The 22,340-nt window shown below is 41.5% G+C and overlaps 1 protein-coding gene across 4 annotated transcripts in view; it reads left to right on the top strand.

The window, feature by feature from the left end:
* Nucleotides 1–1,284: 1,284 nt before the first annotated feature.
* Nucleotides 1,285–22,340, top strand: part of LOC121289062 (serine/threonine-protein kinase N2-like) — a 109,011-nt gene continuing 87,955 nt past the window's right edge. For 3 of the 4 annotated variants that reach the window (XR_005945487.1, XM_041208037.1, XM_041208035.1), the window contains exon 1: nucleotides 1,767–1,906. Coding sequence is in view for 3 of the 4 variants with exons in the window: in XM_041208037.1 (XP_041063971.1) it covers nucleotides 1,886–1,906 (21 nt within the window). In the remaining variant the exon portion in view is untranslated. Of the gene's footprint in view, nucleotides 1,466–1,766; nucleotides 1,907–22,340 lie in introns of those variants that run through there. The other variant, XM_041208036.1, reaches the window with a different exon arrangement.

Here is a 22,340-nt window from a genome sequence, read left to right as displayed (position 1 = left end):
GAAGCTCAACGCAAAATGGATGAACAGCCCCTCATCTTCCGACCAGGCACTTTACAGCCTTCCGGACTGAATATTGAGATCAACAATTTTAGATCATGAACTCTCTCCTCCATCCTCACTCCCTTTCTGATCCCCCTTTTTTCCAATAATTTATATAGATTTTTCTTTTCCCACCTATTTCCATTATTTTTAAATGTATTTCCATGCATTGTTTTATCTCTACCTTTTAGCCTATTTTGATCCCTTCACCCCACCCCACCCCCACCAGCGCTACCTATATCTTGCTTGTCCTGCTTTGTACCCTTAATGTCACCTATTAGCACATTTCTTAGCTAACTAAGATCACCACCATCAAACCTCTTTGTCCTTTCGTCTATGACATCTTTTGGCAATCTCCACCTACCACTAGGCCTCTATCCAGAACAAAAACAAAAATACCTGGAAAAACTCAGCAGGTCTGGCAGCATCTGCGGAGAGGAACACAGTTAATGTTTCGAGTCCGAATGACCCTTCAACAGAACTAAGTAAAAATAGCAATAGCAAAAAATAGCCCTCTATCCAGTTCTACCTGTTCCACCACCCCCCTTTCCTCCTTAAACCAGCTTATATTTCACCTCTCTTCTATTTTCCCTTAGTTCTGATGAAGAGTCATACTGTTAACTGTGTTCCTCTCGGCGGATGCCGTCAGAGCTGCTGAGTTTTTCCAGGTATTTTTATTTTTGTCTATGTTTTGAAGAAGAGCCTAATTGGTTGTTAAGTTTAATTGGCTGTGAAAGGCACTATATAAATGCAGTTCTCAGGGTGACATTTTGCCTTTCCTTGGCAAAGGTGACAGAAATTAAAAGGAGGGAGAGGGAGGAAAAAAAAAGTTTGTGGAGGTGTAGTGTCAAAAAAAAAGTTTGCGTAAGTGGCAGAAGTTTATCCAGTTTATCTGTTGGGTTGGCCTTTGTAAAACATTTCACAACAACTGAAACTAAAATATATAAAAAAAACCTGGGGAGTTTTTTTGAACAAAGAACAGGGAAAACAAACACACACACACGCACACACGAGATAGAGTTGTAGCTGGCGGTCTGTTGAAACGAGCTGGGAACAGGGAATCACATGATGGGTTTGTTCATGCGGAGGGAGGGAAGGAGGGACGGAGGCAGGCAGGCAGGCAGGCAGGCAGGCGGGCGGGCGGGCCCTCCTCAGAGGGCGGAGGCTCACGTTTTTAAACACTTGGTTTGTGCCCATCCTCCCTGAAAAGTAGGGGGGAGGGATTAAAAAAAAAAGAGAAAGAAACTGGAGGGGGGAGAGAGAGAGAGAGAGGAGAGAGAACGAACGAAAGAAAGAAAGAAAGAAAGAAAGAAAGAAAGAGCGGGAGGGAATAATTAAAACCACGAAAGAAAACTTTTTGCGCGAGTTTGGGAGAACGAGACGGCAGCAATTAATTCTCTTCATGACTGAAACTCAGAAATTGGAAGTAAATGGCCAGTTGACACTTTTTTTTAAAAGCCCGCCTCCCTTTGGATGTAATTTATTTTTTCTCTTTTTAAAAAGAGTTTGTGTTTTTTATTGAGGGGGTGGGTGGGGAGGGGGTTGTTTTGTGGCAGCCGCCGGCTTTTTGTAAGGGGAGGAGGGGGGAGGAGGGGGAGAGAAGATGCACTGAGGTGGGTCTAATTTTTTTTTTTGGAAAAAAGAAACTTATCTAATATATAAACGAATAACTTAAGTAAACAAGTCATCATCTCTCCCCCCCCCCCCCCCCCGCCCCCCAAATCCCAACTCCCAACTCCCACCCACCCAGTTGGCGACCACTCTCCCTGTTGTAACATAAAAGAGAAGAAAATTGGGATTCTCGGCGACACCGTCATCGTCGGATCCGGGAGAGAGGGAGGCCAAGATGGCGGCGGATCCAGTCCAGGTAAAGAGGGTTCGGCTGTGTCTGTGTGTGTGTGTGTGTGTCTGTGTGTGAGAGAGAGAGGGAATGTGAGAGAGGAGGAGGAGGGAGGGAGGGAGAGTGTGTGTGTGTGTGTGTGTGAGGGAGAGAGGAGGAGGAGGAGGAGGGAGGGAGGGAGAGTGTGTGTGTGTGTGTGTGTGTGAGGGAGAGAGGGAATGTGAGAGAGGAGGAGGAGGGAGGGAGGGAGAGTGTGTGTGTGTGTGTGTGTGTGTGAGGGAGAGAGGGAATGTGAGAGAGGAGGAGGAGGGAGGGAGGGAGAGTGTGTGTGTGTGTGTGTGTGTGTGAGGGAGAGAGGGAATGTGAGAGAGGAGGAGGAGGGAGGGAGGGAGAGAGTGTGTGTGTGTGTGTGTGTGTGTGTGAGGGAGAGAGGAGGAGGAGGAGGAGGAGGGGAGAGACACAGAGAGGAGAGGAGGAGGAGGAGGAGGGGGGTTGCAGAGAAGGAGGTCTCAGGGCAAGAGTGAGAGGGTGTGGGCAACAGGCAACATTGCTCACTTAATTCACACTTGCAATTTGTTTTATTTACTTTTAGTTTTTTATATATATATATATATATGGTTTCCCAACTTTTTTTGTTTTTCTCTTTTTTTTCTCTCTCTCTCTCTCTCTCTCTCTCAAAACCCTCCTCCTGGGCCTGACTTTTTCAAGTTTACAAACTGCTGCTGGAACAACAAACAAACAAATAAGGGGGAAAAAAAAAAGTTAAATTCGTTCCAATGCTTTTCTTCCTTTTTTTTTTTGGTTTTATATTCGTCCAATGAATTATGGTGAGGAAAGTGTTTCTAAGTAGAGCGATCTGGGGCAGAGGGGGAACAAATATTGTGGGGGACGTCCAGCTTTTTTTTTTGTGCTTCTTTAAGTTTTCTTTTAAGTATTTTCTTCTATGCAATTGTGTGTCTGGCTGTGTGCGGGTCGTCTTTTGCCAGCCGCTGTTGTGCCTGTGTGTTTTTAAGTTTTGATGTGTAGAAAAAGTTGAGACCAGTTGATCCAGAAGAGCCTGACCTTCCAGGCCTTGAGTTTGCTTTAATATTAGCCACTGGAGTGGTGGTGGTGGTAGCAGGGGTCCGGGGTTGGTGAATGAAGGAAAACTGTTTAATTGTTGTTGGATTCTTGGCCACCTGCCTAGCACCGAGTCTTTCGTTTCTTTAATATCCTTTAATGGAGGCATAGAGCGAGTTTGCAAATTCCTGCTATGAGAACAGTTTGGTTTCTATCTTAAATCTTTAAATCTGCTTTACCTTCAAGGTGGCTGTTGTGGATAAATTAGCTGGTTTGGGGAGGAATTGTTTTATTTATCTGTTTTGATATATAGTATATTTGTATGTATATCATTTAATTTTTCAAATTGGCAGGAGTAGTGTTTTATTTTGACTAGGGCTTTATATATTTAAGCTTGTCAGTTTTTTAATTAGCACCCTTGTCATTCCAAGTGATTTAGTAGATGGAGGTTTTGTTTTATTGAGCATGATATGTTTTGTTCTATACTGGCTGCATCAGTTAGGAGATTGATATGTGTTAATACATTTTCAGGACTGGGTACTGCTTCATCAGCTGTGGAAAAAGAACAAAAGTATAAATGTTGTCAAAGGTCAATAAAATCCAGTAAAGGCTAAACGTAATGTCTTTCTGCATACACATGTAAGGATCATTACAGATTGATAAGTACTGAAATCCTGTCCAGGAAAGCATCAGGAAACTAAATTTCTAACAGGATTAGAATGAAGTTTCCATTCAAATATTTGAATGATCTCATGTAATTGGAACCTGCTCCCATAGTAAATTTTGCAAATGTACTGTTTGGGGTATCATATGTCCTTACAATAAATGTACACGAGCATAACTCAGTGTGAGTGTTACTTTGTAGTAAAACATTCTTTTCCTGTCAGCTGATGTTACAATCCAAATCTAGTGTCGTAATCTTGCGGATAAAACACAAATCTTCCTGCCATGTGGTACAAAGAGGATCTAAAAAAATCCTCTTTGCGGCAGATTTTCTTTATTGCAACGGTTAATGGAGGATGGAACCAGCACGTATGTTTTACATAGTATTGTTGGAAAAAGAGACATGTTGAAGCTTTACGTCCTGCACTCACCAGGACACTTCGCAAGAATATCAATACAAGGGGAAGACAATTTATACTGAACACAAAGAGAGTGCTAATTGGTAGAGATGTTGTCAGAATGCACCAGTGACAAGTGACTGAAGTTAACTGCCAAGCATTGTTTGAAATTTAAACCAGGCAGCTTGACGCTGATTGGTCAAGGCATTGCCCTGAGGAATGAGTCAGCGAATGACTGTCACTAATTATGTTTAACTGAAACTGGTGCAATGTGTGTATGTGTTTTTTCTGTCTGCAAAGAACAGGGCTCTGTGTATTAATGTATGTAGCTTTCAGTACACACACATGCGCCATTCTGCGAGCCCAGCTGACAATCTTAAATTGGTTGTCAGTGTAATTCTTAGCACACTGAGGATTATTTAGTAAATGTTGTCCAATCGCAGAATCACATCTAATGTTGTACATTTTTTAATTTTGCAACCATGGGCTGGTTGAGGACAGTTTGTACCTTACCTGTTGCGAACAGTGGCGGAGCATTCCGTACATTATGATCTCAATCCTCTGTCCCCTGTGTGATAGGCAGAACGCCCTTTTGGCTTGATGGCAGCTTCCTCATAGTGGCGAATATCGCACAAATGAGTAATGTGGTACATTAATTTCAGTGCCAGCGTGATGCTAGATATGTAGGCCTTACGTCCCGAAGATTGGTGGGTGGTATCAAACAGCATGTCCCAGCCACTGTTCGCAATGGGCAAGGTACAGACTGTACCCAACCAGCCCGTGCTTGCAAAACTCAAAACACGGTGTCCAACTTTTAGATGTGGTTCTGCAATTGGACAACATTCACTAAATAATCCTCAGTGTGCTAAGAGTTACGCTGACAACCAATTTAAGATGGTCAGTCAGGCTCACAGTGTGATGCATTTGTGTGTACTGGAAGCTACATATCTTAATACACAGGACCCTGTTCCTTGCAGACAGAGCATGTACACATTGTGCCTGTTTCACCTAAGCAAAATAAGTGGCAGTCATTCACTGACTCGTTACCCAGAGCAATGCCTTGACCAATTGGGGTCAAGCTCCCTGGTTTAAATTTCAAACAATGTTTGGCAGTTAACTCAGTCACCATCACTGGTGCATTCTACACAACAATGCCTCAACCAGTCAGCACACTCTATATATACAGAGTATACATTGTTGTTTATCCCTTGTATTGGTATTCTTGCAAAGTGTCCTGACAAGTGCAAGATGAGAAGCCTCATCATGTTTCATTTTTTCAACAATACTCAAGTTCTGTACGACCAAATGACTAATTTACATAACGAGAAGCTAATCGCAAAACTACGTGTATATAAATCTTGAGGTGAGGGAGATGAAGAGGAACCACTTGACTTGCTTCACTATCTATTACCACATCTTATTTAAACTCTACCACGTGCCTCTCAACATCTATTAAGCAATAGCATGAGAGACTTACATTCTTTTTAAAAAGATACATAATGTTATGGCTGAGTTTGTTGGTTGTCATAAACCCTTGCAGTTAGACCCAACAAGTTTGATTTTTTTCATTTAATATCAGTGAAATTCAGTATGTTGTTGCCCATACTGTGCTCATATCTACCTGTTGGTCGTTAACTTTTCAAGATTGTAATTTTTTCATTAACAGAAAATGTTATTTATAAATATCAATTTTCATTTCCTATGACTTTTAACTGTGAACTTCCAAAGCACTTGAAAAATAAAAGCATATACTTTCAATATTTAAAAAGTTTTTGTAGGATGTTGGTAAACAGTGGCAGACTTTGACATGTTTCTATGATTGATTACCAGAATAATCATTATGTAAAGGACAGCTTGGAAATTAAGTGGGGATATATTTCAAGCATAATATATCCCCTCTTCATTCTCAAAATTATCATAGTAAAATGCTGTGTGTAAATCACTTGCCTTCTAGGAGCAGTGCCTAATTTTGTTTTGTGTTTGAGCCCCAGGAAGAGGTACTGGGTGTATTTTCTTGGGTGGGAGTGCAAAATGGGTGATAGTGTATTGGTAGCTCGTTTTCCAACATGCGCCATTTTTTTCTCCAATGCTGTCAGTGCTGAAGACCAGTTTCACCCTGCTGTTTTATCTTAACTTTCCTTCCCCTTTTCCCTCAATCTTTGTTAATACATGATTCCACAGCTACTTGTGCCCAAATGGCTACTCTTCATGTATGAGCTTTAGGAACATAAGATCAAGAGGAGTTATTTAGCCTTCGTTCCAGTTCTGCTGCCATTCAGTGAGATTGTGGCTCATCTGTGAATGTACCCTACATACCTCCCTTTGCCCCATATCCCTTTTGGTTAACAAAGATCTATCAATCAGATTTTAAATTTGCAATTGATTCAGGTCAATTGCCATTTGTGCAAGAGAGTTCTAAAATCCTACTAAACTTTTGTGTGTAGAAGTGTTTCCAAATTTCGTTCCTGAAAGGTCTGTCTTTTTCTTTTAAGACTATGCCCTCTCGTCTTTAACTCAGCAACTAACAGAAATCTACCCTCTGTTCCCAATATCTTGGAAACTTTTGAACTTAATTTTCTAAATTCCAGGGAATACAAAAAAACCCTAGTTTGCGTAATCTCTCTTTGCACATTAACCCTTGGAGTCCAGGTATCATTCTTGTAAGCCTATGCTACAATCCTTAAGGCCAGTATGTCCTTCCTAAGGTGTGGTGCCCAGAGTTGCTTACAATACTCCAGGTGTGGTATAACCAGGGCTTTGTGTAATTGAAACATTACTTCTTCCTTGTTGTATTCTATTTCTGTAAATGTAAAGACCAAGATTCTGTTAGCCTTGATCTTACATTTGCCTATATTGAAATCCATTTGCCACAGTTTGCCCATTTACTTAATCTATCAATATCTCATTTGTAATTTTGTACTTCCATCTACACAGCTTATAATGCTGCCTATCAGTGTGTCATCAAATTTGGGTATGTTTTTTTCATTCCATCTAAATTTTTATACATGGTGAACATTTGAGACCCTAACACAGATGATTCCAGGTCACTGATAGTCACATCTTGCCAATTAGATTACCTGCCTGTTATCTCTCTCCTCTGTCTCCAGTCACGCAGCCAATTTCCTAAGAGTTTGCCTTCAATTCCATGAGCTTTAACTTTAGGTAGCCGTCTCTTATGAGGAACATTATTGAATGCCTTCTGAAAGCCCATATAAAATAACATCCAGGAGCCTTCTCCTAGGAGGTCTTATGGTGCAGTGGGTAATGTCCGTACCTCTGAGCTAGAAACACCAGGTTCAAGTCCTACTCCAGGACTTAATGGCCAAGGAAGGTGCGTTCATAACGTGGCCAAACTGATAATCAACTTGTAAAGCCTTCTCTTTCTAACAGCACTTGTAGGTGTACCTACATCACATGGACTTCAGCGGTGCAAGAAGATGGCTCACCCCTACCACCTCGGGCAATTGAGGATGAGTAATAAAAACATATGTCAATGGCAGGTGGTAAAAGTGCATGTTGCCCAACAACTGACTCTTTGGTTCAGTTGGCTGGATGGCTGGTGTGGATCAGATTGGTACCAACAGCACTGGGTTTGATCCCTGTTCCAGCTGGGGTGGATTTGGGACCTGCCTCCTTACCATACCTGTGTGTCGGATCTACCTTCGAGCAAAGAACAGAAGAAACATCCTTCTGTCCACGCTACTTTAGCCACCTCTTCAAAAAAAAATCAATCAGATTTGTCAGGTATAATCTACTCTTTATAAATCTGTGCTAGCTCTCCCTCTTCAGCTGAAAATTTTCAAGGTGTTCAGCCTCCCTTATCTTAATTAGATTCTAGCAATTTACCAACATGTTGAGCTGACTCGTCTATAGTTCCCTGTTTTCCCCCTCACTTTTATAGAATAGCAAAATGACATGCCTAAGCCCAATTTTCCACTCTCAAAGAACAGTTCTTGAATTGAGAGAACTTTGCAGATGCTGTAATTATAATCTTCCAATGTTCTCATCTAAGTTTCTAACCCAGGGTTTTAAAAGATCTAATCTGGGGGAGGGGGTGGTTTGTTACCCTTAAGTGTCATTAGTTTCTTCTTTACGGTTATTTTGCTTGGGTTAATTATAGTGAGTTCCTGCTCCAATTCAATATTAGTTTCTTGGAATATCTGACATGCTACCCTCCTTCTCCACTCATTAATATGAGCGTGCAGTAATTATTCGGCATGTTTGCAGTTCCTTATTTTCATTGACAATATCACCAGTTAACAGTTTTCAGCTTTAATCAAAACACTGGCAGGCTATTTAACCATGGTGGTTTGATAGCCATGCTTAATTCTGTTTTCATCTGAAATCTGTGTATACTTTTAACAGCGGGTGAGACAATAGCCAAATAATCATAGCTATTTCTAATCCCCTCCCTAATTCTAGCACAGCTACCACTGCCCAAGCCAAGAGCAAACTAGCACCAAGCGGGAGTCAAACTTTAGATCTTCCTGGCCAATAAAGATCAGCTACTCACTGCTATAACTAGTTGACCAATTGGCAAGAACCACAAAATCTACCATTTCGGTTCTCCGTTAGGACCACTAAGTCTTGCACTGATACCAGTTGTACACTTGTTAGAGTGGCTCCAAAAAGAATCCAGGATCAATCCAGGTGATTATTGGGAGCAGCACTTGTCTTGCTATGATCTCATGGATCTGTAAGGGGCTAAAAGGCAAAAATAAAACAAAGGATACTTCACACTCAAAGGAAATACATTTATTCATTCAAAAAAAATTGTACTATTATTGATTCAGGAATTAGTGTTCAGGAAGATAGCAACAAAGAACAAACTACAAGTAACAATGCAACCTCAATTTAAAAAAAGAACAACCAAGGTCAGTGAAGCAATGCAACAAAAATATAAAATTAGTGCAGTAAATATGCCTCAGTGCTCCCTTGAAAAATGGCATATCTCAATCCAGAGGTCAAATGCTGAAAGGCATCATTGATTTATGAAAAAAAAGACTGCTGCAAGAAAGCTAAAAGATCTGCAGACAAAATAGAGTAGCCCCAGTGTTGGACAACGAAGTTGCAAGAAACAGAGAAGGCACCTGTCGAATAATGAGGAATTAACCCAAAAAAAAGAAAGAGACTAGAAGGGAAGACTTGGGAATAATAGGAACAGATAGGCATTAGATCACATTTAGGCTACATGGCAGACCAGAGGGATTCTGTAAGTGTAGATACCTATCTATGGCTATTGTGATGTGAACAATCTTTAGCAGCTTCGCAAGTGGCCCACAATCTCATACGTCAAACTAGACTTGTGCACTATACTCTCCTATTGTATTTGGAAGAGTCTGGTGGTTTCTAATGTTGAAGGGTGTGAATGCTGTGCTTGAACAGATTTTTGACTTTGCACTATGCCATTACTTGGTGTAATGCAGAGCGCTAAGATGGCACAAGGAATCCTACAAAAAGCATCACGCACATTGGTAGTTGGATAGCATCAGGGAGTGTTCAGAAGGCAGCTAGAGAGCAGAGGCTTGGACTGGATGACATTTGGTGATGGGAGGGAATGACAGCTTTGGAAAATAAGATTGGAAAGTAGCAAAACGTGATGAGAAAAAGGCAGTCCATCTCAGTTTGGAGGTGGGGGGGGGTGGGTGGAATGATTGGGTTGTGGTGGGGGCTTGGAAAGAAATTATTTTACATGAAGGATTTTGTGAGGGAACAAGGGGCATCTTGATGAATATGTATGAAATGCTAAATAGCTACTATTTACAAACAGACGTGTAGAAACTAAAGACAGCAAAATGCAACAAAGGTAACCAGAGTCAGGCTGTGGGGAAAAAAAAATTATGGTGCAAGGCTGCAAAATAAGCTTTGAGGAGAAAATTGAAGCACTTGTAAGGAGGGAGGTAATAGCAGGAAAGAATTGGGTAGTGTCACTTGAATTTCTAGCAGGATAAGAAAGAAACTGAGTGAAAACCAGCTTAAATTTGGATGTTGTCTTGCCCACTGAAAGTTGCACTAAATCAATAGGACATATACTGTCAACTTTGAAGTAACTAAAGTAGCCCTGATTGTCAGTGACATAAAAAACGATAATTATGTCTGTCTAAATACAAGTGAAGCTCTCCTTTGTATGAAATAACGAATGGTTAGGATCTCTAATGCACTGCCTGAGTGTGTGGTGGAGGTAGGGGCTTTCAAAAGGGAGTTGAATCATTACATGAAAAATAAAAAAATTGCAATGTTACTGGGAAAAGGGGGAGTGGAACTAGGTGAACTGCTCCCTCAGAGGGCTAGCATAGATGACACCTGTGCTGTAACCACTCTTAAAATTCTTTTAGCAATAATAAAGAATGCGCCTCTCTCTCCTTCACCAACCAGATGTAATAAAAGTCCAGATTTCTGCTTATCCACAAGCCCCGAAATGTAGACACAGAAAATACACCACAAATAGCATAACTATCTCTGGCTATGAGGTTGATATGCCAGAGAGGAAGTAGATTGTTCAGTCTTCTAACACCAGTGAGATGAGATGCTGCATGACATTTTGCCCCATAAAAATCCTGGCAAATAATTGGAGCACAGATAATTGACATTCCACTGCAAGCTGCTGGAGCTGAAGTCTTGGTTTGTAAACGGTATTCAGGTTCCGTATCTAGAATTACATCCTTGCACGTAGGTGGAAGAGGTACTTTATACTAAACTTATTCTATTCCCTCCTCCAATCCATGTTCTTTTAATTCAATTGCAGTGAGCAACAGCAGTAATAGAACCTTGGTGGTTTGACCTTCACAAACTAGCTTTGCCCTTGGTGGTTTATGTTGTTTTTTCAATATCTTGTGTTAAAGGTTTGCAACACACTTTTTGGTTTAATTAGTTTGTCTAGAATTATATATACATTTTATTTTCTTTTCCCACATGTGGAGTGATGCACTTACACCCCCCCCCCCCCCCCCCCCGCCCCTCCCCGGGTCAAAAAAACCCCAATCCCAGCCTCTGTTACCAGTTCTGCAGGGAAGACTGGAAGTGTAGGCTATTGGGAAGCAACTGCAAGCATTTTCCCAATGATGTGACCATGAATGGGTTGGAACCATTAGTGTGAATCATTATTTTGAAAATGCATTATAAGCTTCGACAGATTGTGCGACTGTGGGAAAGGGACATTGCAACTGGATTGATTATTTCTTTCCCAACATCCACACACACTGCTTCTAGAACAGAAGGTTGGGCAGCAAATAAATTAGAACACTGCATCTTCCCTCCCCTAAACCATAGCCACTAAAGCCAATTGTAATAACTCTACCATTGCCTTTACTGAGCGCTTGCTCAGTTAAAAAGTAAACTTTGAGCCTCAGACTTTCATAGGTCAACTGATGGCACCATGGATTTGTTTGCATGCAGTTCTTTTTAAAAAAAAATAAACATGGTAAGGGCAAATTTGGCTGCATTATCGAGAAGCTTTTGAATTAACTGAGAAGCTTTTGAATTAAAATGAATGAAAGATTTAATTTATTTTGGGCAACCAAAAAAGTAATTTGGCAATGTGTTCAAAGATGTAACTTGCCCACTGTTTGACTGAGTTCTCTTGCAGATTGTCATGTCGTTTAGAAGCACTTGAGAGTTTGTTGTCCATCTGTTGTCAAATGATTTTGTATGTGCAACTATTAAAATCTTCACCATACTGTGTTCATGGATTAACTTGGCCAAATTAGTAATCTCTTGATGAGGTACATCTTCAATTGCAACCAGTGTAGATCTAAGCAAAGAGTTCTTATTTGTAGTTAGGATGCATTTTTTTTGTAACTGCTTTTCCTTTCACTATTGAGTTGTGATGTAATGCTTGTTTTTGAATCCCCAAGGAATTTGACTCATATTGCTTGGTACAGACAATCTTATCCAGTCTGTCCATATTGTGATTGTAACAGGTTCTTGACAGTCTCTGGTCTGCATCAAAAGTGATCTGTTCAAATTTATAGCAACTTCGGTTGATTGAAAATTACATTTATAATAACTTTTAAGGGCTCTTTTTGTAATTGGCTCAAATCTTGTGTTTGAATGGCATTTCTGTTCCCTACTCTAGCATAAAACCTGTAGGGTTGTCGGTTTAGTAGTTTTATATTACATAAAACCCCCTCTAATAGGGTCTTGGTGAAATTGATTATTGGAGGATTGGTCTTTTAAGTATTTTTGGTTGCTGCAAGTAGGCAGTGATGAAGAGGATATGGTATTGGAAACTAGGCTAGCGGTCAGATTAGATGCCAAGGTTGTCTTGGAGGGGGGTGTGTGGTGATTTGGTTGCTGGAATCGGTGACGAGTGTGGAGACTTAGCAAACTTCGGGTTTATGCATAATGCAATATAAACACATCTTAAGTATCAATGTGTAGTTGCTTTTATAATGCAGGAGTCTCAAGCAGCATTTGGTAACTGAAGTAAACCTAGCAACACAAACATCTTTCTTTGAAAAAATATTTTCCTAAGCTTCCCTTCCTTATGCTGATGGGCTTGTCAACCCTGTCTTTTGTGGATCCACAAGTCTGTACTGGAGGTCAGGGAGCTAACCAAAATCAGAAATAGATCTCCTGGACAGTGGTACTCTACTCTACTGTTGACCTTTCCTCCATTCAGCTCATTGGGTCTACCCTTACTTACTTGCTTCCACTCTGATATGTTCCATCATCTCCAGCAGTAGTTTCTTACCCTGGCCTGCACTGTTGTCTCTGGAGTTCCCCGTAGTCTATCCTTGGGCACTTTGTCACTGAAGGGCAGTAAGCAGGTAAAAGAGTCATCAGCAGCAGAGTCAGATTCCATACAAATGCTGACAGATCCCCAAATCTACTCCTTTTGACCCCCTTGCTGCCTCTGACTTGTCCGATATCCAATCTTGGATGAGCCACAGTTCTCTCCAGTAAAGCATTGTTAAGACCAAAGCCATTGTCTTCATCCTCTGCTGCAAACCTCATATCCTTGCCACTGATACTATCCCCCTCCTTGGTTTAACCAGAATGTTGCACTTTGGCATTTATTCTGAGCTGAGTTTCTAAACCCATTGCTAGTCATGGAGACTACCCAACTCCATCTTGTCTCCACCCCTACCTCAGCTTATCAGTTGCTGAAACCCTCATTGATAAACCTTAGTCACCTATTTGTCTTGACTCTTCAGCACTCATTTGGCTTGCCTCCCATCAGTCAAACTCTGTAAAATTCAACTCTTCCAAAACTCTGCTGTATCGTACACTCCAAACCTGGCTCACCTATAACCCTTTGGTGGTTTTGGTTTCCAGCTTTCCCAATATCTGACATTTAAAACACCTGAACCAGTATTTTCATGATCCCTTTGTGACCATGCCCCAACTATCTATGTACTTCCTGAGCCCTACAATCGTCCTTTCCATTCTCCTAGTTCTGGTCTCTTATGCATGCCTCCTTTCCTTTATTGCCCATTGACTATTGTGTCTTCAGCTATCCAGGTCCATGCTCCAATAGAATTCCTTCCTTAAAACCCATCTGATTTTTCCATCTCCCCATTCGTCCTTTAAGACTCTCTTTCAAACCCAGCTCTTTGGTCCAGCTTTTGGTTACCCTTCTTCAAATATGTCCTGCTTTGGATCAGCACTCATTTTTCCTTGATCTTTGAAGTACCTTGTGATGTTCTTTGTGTTATAGACACTATAAATGAAAGTAGTGTTAATACTTAAAATCAACAATATCTTTTTTTCTTTTATTTGAATTCAATTTTTGTGTTTGTATGCTAATTCAAACATCAGGTTTATATTTTTAAGTCGTGTTTTCTTCCTCCATATTCAGGTTTGGTTCTTGCCCAATAATGATATACATGTCAAAGGTTAAGAATACCATTAGTGGGAATGCTGGATGCCTTGCCTTTCCCCTACTCCGGAGACATTAAGGCATATTGTACCCTTATCACTGTTTGACTTGCTGTTACCCCATTATCTTGACAGTTTACTTGCAATAACAACGGAAATCTGATAACCACTTTCTGTTACAGTAAAGTCTGAGAGAAGTATGCTGTACTGCAACATTTAACTGAGGTTGATGCATTTGATAAACTGGCTATACCTGTGGTCTTGCTGTTGTGCATTTGCACAACCTTGCTGTAAAACCTTAGCCACGGCACATGTGAAAAATCTAGAGGTCTTGATGTTGGTCTTCCGACTAAACCTGTGATATGTTTTACTGATGGCAGCCTGGAAGATAGTTAAGTTAGGTTGTTGCCCTTTACTAAAATGGAGCTGAACTTTTTAATGTAACATTAACATAAAAGCAGGTACAGTTGTGTAAATCAAACGCCACAAAGCTGATGTACCATAACTGCTTTGGAATGTGGGAGTGGGGGCTGACGGTGTTTCCTTGTATGCCTGTAGCTGCTGGACAACGTACCGACTACATGTAAGCAGCAGCTACCAGTGCATGTAGGCTACATCTGCAATTTTGAGTGCTTGCTGCCTTTGCCCTGAGGGTGAAGCCAGTATTATGCCTGCCACATTCCTGACCTGTATAGACCTTCCTCTAGTATGTGCATTTGTTTTAATCTTATTTTTTTGACTCACGTAACTCTGCAGATGTGTAGTTAAATTACCAAATCTTTCCATGGTATAAATGGAGCAAGTTTAGGTGTTTACTTTAATATATCTTCAGATTCTCCCTAACTAAGTTTTGTAAGTCAATCCTCTGATTAGTACCTGAACTTAATGATGCTGTATGGAGCTCTGCAGTTTGTCATTTTCTGATTTGTTCCTTGATGTCTCTGTGGGTGCTATATTTCAGCATTATTGACAGAAAGGTAAATGTCATTGATGAGTGCTAGCGTCATAACTCTTAAACATTTTGTTCTCACATGAATTTGAAAGAGGTTCCAGAAGGCTGTTGCACCTATGAAGTGGGAGGATGGTTAAAGGGGAATTACCACCACACACACACACACACACACACACACACACACACACACACACACACACACACACACACCCCCACCCCCCAGTGAAAAGTGGGTACGCTTGATACTTTGAAGTTTCAGGGAAACATTAAGCCTTATTTTTTTTTTAAACATCCTTTTTTTTGCACAGAATGTGAGAGAATGAAGAAGTAGTACAAAGAACATTAACCCACATAGGTAGAAAGATAGGTAGAAAGGAATTTCAACACTTCAGCTTATGAATTAGACCTTTTCTTGAAGGCCTTCTTGCTGATTTATATAAATTCACCATAGACACAATATTTCATATTGTATTAAAAACCAAAAATGTCGTACAACCTTTTGCATTTAAAAACTGCCTTTAACATAGTTAAACATCCCAAGCCAATTCACAGGAACAAAATTTGACATTCAGCCACATAAGGAGATATTGAAGCAGGTGACCAAAAGCTTGGTCAAACAAGTAGATTCAAGGAGCATCTTAAAGGAGGAAAGGGGTCGAGAAGCGGTGAGGTTTGGGGAGGGAATTCCAAAACTTCACACCTCAGTGGTGAAGGCATGGCTACCAGTAATAGAGCAAGTAAAATAAGGGGTGCTCAAGGTCAGAATTGGAGGAACACAGATATCTGGGAGGGTTGTATAGCTGGAGGGGATTACAGGCAAGTCATGAAGAGATTTGACAACAAAGATGAGAACCTTAAAATCAGGGCATTGCTTAATCAGTCAGTATAGGTCAATAAGCACAGCATGATAGGTGAACAGAACTTGAATTAGGATATGAATAGCAGTGTTTATGGAAGGTGGAAGATAGGAGGTTGGCCAAGAGTGTGTTGAACTAGTTGTGTCTAGTGGCAACAGCCATTGCTGAGGGTTTCGGCAGCAGGCAAGCTGAGGTGAAACAGACCCTGGCAATATCATAGAGGCAGTGGAACTAGGCTTTCTTGGTAGCTTCTGATTATATATCTATGCGAATCTCTGGTTCAAATAGGACACAGGTTGTGAACAGTCTTGTTCAGCCCCTGGCAGTTGCCAGGGAGAGGGATGGAGTTGGTGGCTAGTACATAGAGTTAATGGCAGCAGCTGAAGACAATGGCTTCAGCTTTCCCAAAATTTAGTTGAATGAAATAATCCAGTACTGGCCCTTGGACAAGCCACCTATCTTTAAAGACAGTGGAGGGGTCAAGAGAAGGGGTGTTGAGGTTGAACTGGATGTGGTTAGTGTACATAGAAACATAGAAGCAAGAGTAGGTCATTCGGCCCTTTGAGCCTGTTCTGCCATTCAATATGATCATGGCTGAACCTCTCTTTCAACGCCATGCTCCCCGCGCTCTCTTCATACCCCTTGATGCCTCTAGAAACCCGTTTCCTCCTTAAATATATTCAGTGACTTGGCTTCCACAACCCTCTGTAGTAGCGAATTCCACAGGTTCACCGCCCTCTGGGTGAAGAAGTTTCTTCTCATCTCAGTCCTAAATGGCCTACCCTGTATCTTGAGATTGTAACCCCTTCTTGATGTGGGGAATGGATTGGTTGATGGCACCGAGGGGCAAGTGATGATTAAGAGTGGCCCAAGTATAGATCCTAGGGACATTTCAGAGATGATAGTGCAAGAGCAGGAAGACAAACCACTGCAAGTAATTCTCTGGCTATGACTGGAACCTGGTAAGTGCTGTCCCACCCAGCTAGATGTTGGAAGAAGATGGTGCCGCCAGCTGTGGCAAAGGCTGAAGACAGGTTGTGGGGGGGCCTAGTTTACCACGGTTACAGTCAGATGGGAAATCATTTGTGGTTGATACGTGTTCAAGTACTGTGGTGGTGCAGAAACCTGATTAGGAGGGATTCAACATGGAATTTCCGGAAAGATTTGCATGAATTTGGGAGGTGACAACACATTTTAGGGACCTTGGAAAGGGAGGTTTGAGATGGTGTGGTAATTTATAAGGATAAAAGTGGTCAAGGGTACCCTTTTGGAAGAAGACTTATCGAGGGCGCACTTACAAGCATCAAGCATTGCTCACTTACTGTTTATGTCAGTGTGATGGTCATCCCTGCTGGAAAGTAACATGAAAGAGACACTGTTCAGCACCATGATTTCTGAAATTTTGAGGCTGTGTAGGTGCTGCTACTTTAAACAGGTTTTGAAGGAGATGTGAAGTTTTGCTCTATTGTGGTGTGTTCTTGTTAATGGGGTGAAGGAGGACCGCATGCCTTTGCCATTGCTGATTGGAGTACTGCATGCCTCAGGCTAATGGTGTGTCATTAGTGTTAAACCTCCTCCTTTTTTCCCGTAGTCTCAAGAATATGGGACTTATTTTCCCCTCAAGACATTTTTACAATTTGTGCTTTTTACTTGATGTTTTTGGAGACTGCCCCGTACATTCCTAAAATTGGCTCCTTTAATTGACAAATAATATTATTAATACATATTTTCATGGGTCTATGATCCTGGGGATAAGAGAACAGATAGTAATGCATCATTAATGATTACAGCAAAGGAGGGGGCCGTTTGGCCCATTGTCTTAATGCTGGCTCTCTGCAAGAAAAAATCAGCTAGTCCTACTCCCCCACCCTTTCCCTGTAGCCCTGCAAATCTGTTCTCTTCAGCTGCTTATCCAGTTTCCTTTTAAAAGCCACAGTTAGTTTTAACAATGTAAATGCAGGGAGTTGGCACACAGATTTTTGTCTCTTGTAATCCAAACTACCATAGCACAATTAATAATAAAAAAAAAATTAGTCTTCATGTTTTAAAACCCAAGTTTGGCATTGCATTGTCAACCTCATTGTCTAATACAAAGGGCCCTTCTTTGATGTAGAATGGGCCCTTGATGTTGATTAGGAAGAAAAGAAAGAGTTGTTACAGATTTCATATTTGTTTAATCAGTTTCTCAGCTGTAGCCCAGAATTGTTGACTGTGCTTAAAGTTAGAAGTTAAATTGTTTTCCTACAACAGTGACTACATTTCAAAATTAATTCATTCACTGTACAGTGTATTGTAGCATTGAGGTTGTAAAAGGCACTATAAAAATGCAAATCTTTTTTTACCTGAAACAGTTGTTTTCAACAATATCTTCTATTTATATAGTGCCTTTTAACATAAAATGTTCTAAGGAACTTAACAGGAGCATTATAAAACAAAACTATTGTATCTCTAACATTTCCCAGTTCTGGCGAAGGGTTGCGGTCATGAAATTGTGACTGTTTCTCTCTCCACTGATGCTGCCTAATCTGCTGAGCTTTTTCCAGCATTTTCTGTTTTTATTTCAGATTTCCAACACCCAGAGTAATTTGCTTTTCAATGAAGAAGATAGTTGCCTGTCAGAATGGCTTGCATCCCAGTTGCTAAAGGAACTGGGGGTGGAGATAGCAGAAGGGCTTACCATAATCTTCCAGTCCAAGGCTGAGATACACATTTTTAATCAGTAAGGAAATCAAGGGTTATGGGGAAACGGCAGGAAAGTGGAGTTGAGAGATTATCAGATCAGCCAGGATCTCATTGAATGGCGGAGCTGACTTGTTGGGCCAAATGGCCTACTCCTGCTCTTATGTCTTATGATCTTTAAAATATTACACTGCAAGGTGATATAGGGGCAGATGATCAAATGCTTTATCACAAGTAGGCTTTAGAGAGCACCTTAAGGGAACAAAATGAGGTAGAGAGGCACAGAAGTTTAGGGATTAGGCAGCTGAAGGCATGACCACCAATGGTGGAACAGTTTAAAATCTGGGGTGCTCAGGAGGCCAGAATTAGAAGAGGGTTGTGGGGCTGGAGTAGATTAGAGATAGGGAGGGGTGTGATCAGGGAAGGATTTGCAAACAAAGATGTGCTGATGTAAAATAAACTGAGTGGAATGGGTATATTGACGACATGACACATGCAAGAATTTCCAAAGCAAGTATCTCCTTCACCAGGCTTTGAACATCAGTCTGGGAACGAAGAGATGCATGCCTGCCTACCAAACTGAGAGCCTATAGAGCAATAGCTCTGCCCACTCTATTCTGTGCATGAGGGGTTGGATTGTGTACCAAGACCTTTCACATGAGCTGTTTTTGGAAGCTTCTGAAGGTCAGATGGCCAGGTTTGGGCTGGTCAGGTAGCCAGAATGTGCTTAATAAAGTGAATCTTCTATTGAGAGCTTGACTCTGGGGTGCATTCTCACATGGTCAGAAGTGCTACAAGTATACTCTGAAGGCTTCACATAGGAGTTTTGATATCGACTTGATATCTTAGGAAAGACATGGCATGGATTGCTGCAAGTGGCACACCCAAATAAAAAAAGCGGTACAGCCTCCTTAAAAAGCAAGTGCATATCAGGAGAGGAAATCCTGAGCCAGGAACTCGTCGAAAATGCTGTTGTCTGCGGTATCCTATGCTATCCTATTTGCAGCAGAACCTCCTGGGTGTAAATTGGCCTTAATAGTCACCTTGGCGCTCTACTAAACATCCCAGATGATGAACAAGATCATTTTCGCCTTTAAAGATGAAGAAGAAATGAGTAAGAAGTATTGAAACATTACGATCGATATCAGATGTGATTTTTATTTGATGATTCATGTGTTACTTAAAGGTGTTGCATCATATGAATTATGTTAATAGTGTGGTTAATTCAGGCGTATGAGGAACATCTTTTTAAGGCTCTTGGTGCCTGTGGATATTTTTAAAAAGCAGATCTTCCTGATGACTGACTGATCTTAGTGAATCCAGCAGGTTTATGGTAGTCACCTGTTGCTGAGCAGGACTTGTGATTCAGAACCCGCCCCCCCCCCTCCACAGCCGTCCATTGATGCCAGTATTAAAATGCCTTTGTTGCTTGTTCGGACTTGTTCAGATTTTGGGAGGGTAGTACCTGTGTTCAGTTCTTATGGTACAGTATCATGACTCAATTTTTCACAGGTCCGTGACAAGAGAAATGGGTTTAGCACTGCATGTGGAAATCTAGGAGTGTAGGAAGAATGGTAGGGCATTTGGCCTGTCAAGCCTTTTTCACCATGCAATAAGATTTTGGCTGATTTGTATCCTAACTACCTCTATCCCCTTAGCTCCCTCTCTTTTGATACCCTTGGCTAGCAGAAATCTATCTCCAGATTAAATTAATTAATTAAATTATGTTAAAATGATTAAGCATTGTTCTTAAGTGAATAGTTACTGTATGTTTTCACAAGAGGGGGATGGAGCAGACATTATAGTTGAGGAATATGAACTATTGGATGGGATAAACATAGGGAGGAAATAATGTGTTTATCAACCTTGAAAGTGGCTAAGTCACCAAGCCTGAATGAAGTGTATCCGAGGCAGCCTTGGAAAGCAGGAAAAGGAATAGTGGAGGCTCTGACCATCATTCTCCTATCATCTCTGTCAATGGGCAGGGTGCTGAAGGGCTGCTAATATTTATATAATTGTTTAAAAACTGAGGAAAGGATAACCCTAGTAATCACAGGCCAATTAGCCTAACCTCTGTGTGCAAATTGGGCAAAATCAGATAGTACAAGTTGTTATTTCAGGGAGAGACAGATTAATGAAGGGAGTCAGCATGTATTTTTTCTGGGAAGGTTCTAAATTCAATGATGCTAGCACATTTGACGTGGTCTGCATGGATCTTTAGCAAGATTTTTGACAGACTGGTCAGAAAATTTAAAAGCTCATTGGACCCAAAGTTCACTCAGTGGCAGGAAGCAAAGGGTTATGGTGAGTTGTTTTTGTGACTGGCAGGCTGTTTCCAGTGGGGTTCCACAGGGCTCAGTACTGGGTCCTTGCTGTTTCTGGTACATATCAATGAAGTGAACTTAAATGTAGTGGGCATGATGAAATTTGCAGAGAATATAAAAATTGGTCAAGTGGTTGCTAGTGAGAAAGAAAGCTGTAGATTGTGGGGAGATAGGAATTGACTGGTCGAGTGGGCAGAAAAATGACAAATGAAATTCAATCTGGGGAAGTGATAGGTAATGTACTTGGGAGGACAAACAAGACAAGGGAATGCATTGTAAATGGTAGAATACTGAGAAATGTAGAGGAACAGAGAGGCCTTGGAGGTCTACAGACCCCTGAAGAAAAGGTAGTCAAGAAGGCATATAGGATACTTTTATTGGCAGATGCTTAAAATATGAGGTGTCTTCTGCTCGGACCTGCTGTCAGTTGGAGACTGAGGAGCATCTGTGGCCCAGTTTGATCTAGCTTCAGGAGCCAAAATAAATTGTGGCAAGAGCAAGGCCATGTTCTTTGGGAACTGAGCCCACTGATCCTTTGTCTCCTTTACCATTGGGTCAGATTACTTGAAGATGCTGGGGATTTGGTTCAGGGGGCTTGGTCGTGTGCCAAGAATAGGAAGAGCATATAGCTAAGGTGAAATAGAAACTGGGCATGTGGGAGCAGTGCTCCCCCTCCATTGTGGGTAATACCCTGGTCATCAGGTGCAAGGCGCTCTTGTTTTTGCACTATCATGTGGGTCTGGCTCAAATCCTGCTCCTGTGCCACCACGGTCACCCATGTCATCATCCGCTTTGTCTAGAGGCTGGAATGGACCGTGGACAAATCTCTAGATAAAGTGGGGGAATGTGCCCAATGTTTCCCCCATTCTGATAGCTACCTTTTTTGCACAACTGCATAAAGCTGTATGTATATCCTCACTACACAAACACCCAGTACCAATGCATTCTATCAGTCTCTGGTGTTGCAAAGGACGGGTCTGACCATGTTGTGCAGAAAACTTATTTCAGTTGGACTATGCCGCACCACCTGTCCCTTGTGGAAAACATTGTACAGAGAAACATTTTTTGACCGCAAGCCCATTGGGCAGTGGTCTACACAATATCCTTGAGGCCCTGTGGGAATGGGAGATGCTGGATCCTGTCGAGTGGTTGCCTGAGCAGACTCGGTCATTTTGCAGAATGCCTCATCGCCAGAACTTTCAAACAAACACCAGCACCTAGCTTGGCTGGTGGTGAGAAAGGCCCTCCCAAACAGATTCTTCCACAAATCCCAGATTCTCAGCGCCACCACATGCGGCCTTCTAGGCAACTGCTGTGGGGAAGAAACAATCGTCCATCTCCTTCTGAAACATACATTTGCGAAGAAGCTTTGGAAGGTTGGGTTCATCCAGAGCAGCTCTGCAGCGCAGGACTTGTGCTGTATGGGGGCTGTTCCCAGGGATAAGCTTCAATTACTGTTGGACACTAACTAGATGAAAAACCCTCTGACCTGCTGAAACTTGTTAGTCAACTCTTTGCAGTAGAAGACTATGATTGTATGTTGCAGACTGGCATGTTCCAAAATCCAGGACTACATGTTGAGTGCACTAAGCGTGGAGAAACTGCCTTAAAGGCTCAATGGAGAAAGGCCACAGTTAAGGCCCTCCAGCTATTGTACACCACAGGGTTGAAACTCCTTGGACTCTTTGCATCAGAATGTATATGAAAGAC

Source organism: Carcharodon carcharias, chromosome 16, assembly GCF_017639515.1.
Source record: "Carcharodon carcharias isolate sCarCar2 chromosome 16, sCarCar2.pri, whole genome shotgun sequence".
Classification (NCBI taxonomy): domain Eukaryota; kingdom Metazoa; phylum Chordata; class Chondrichthyes; order Lamniformes; family Lamnidae; genus Carcharodon; species Carcharodon carcharias.
Note: the sequence above shows the minus strand (reverse complement) of the source record. Positions and strands in the feature narration are given on the sequence as shown.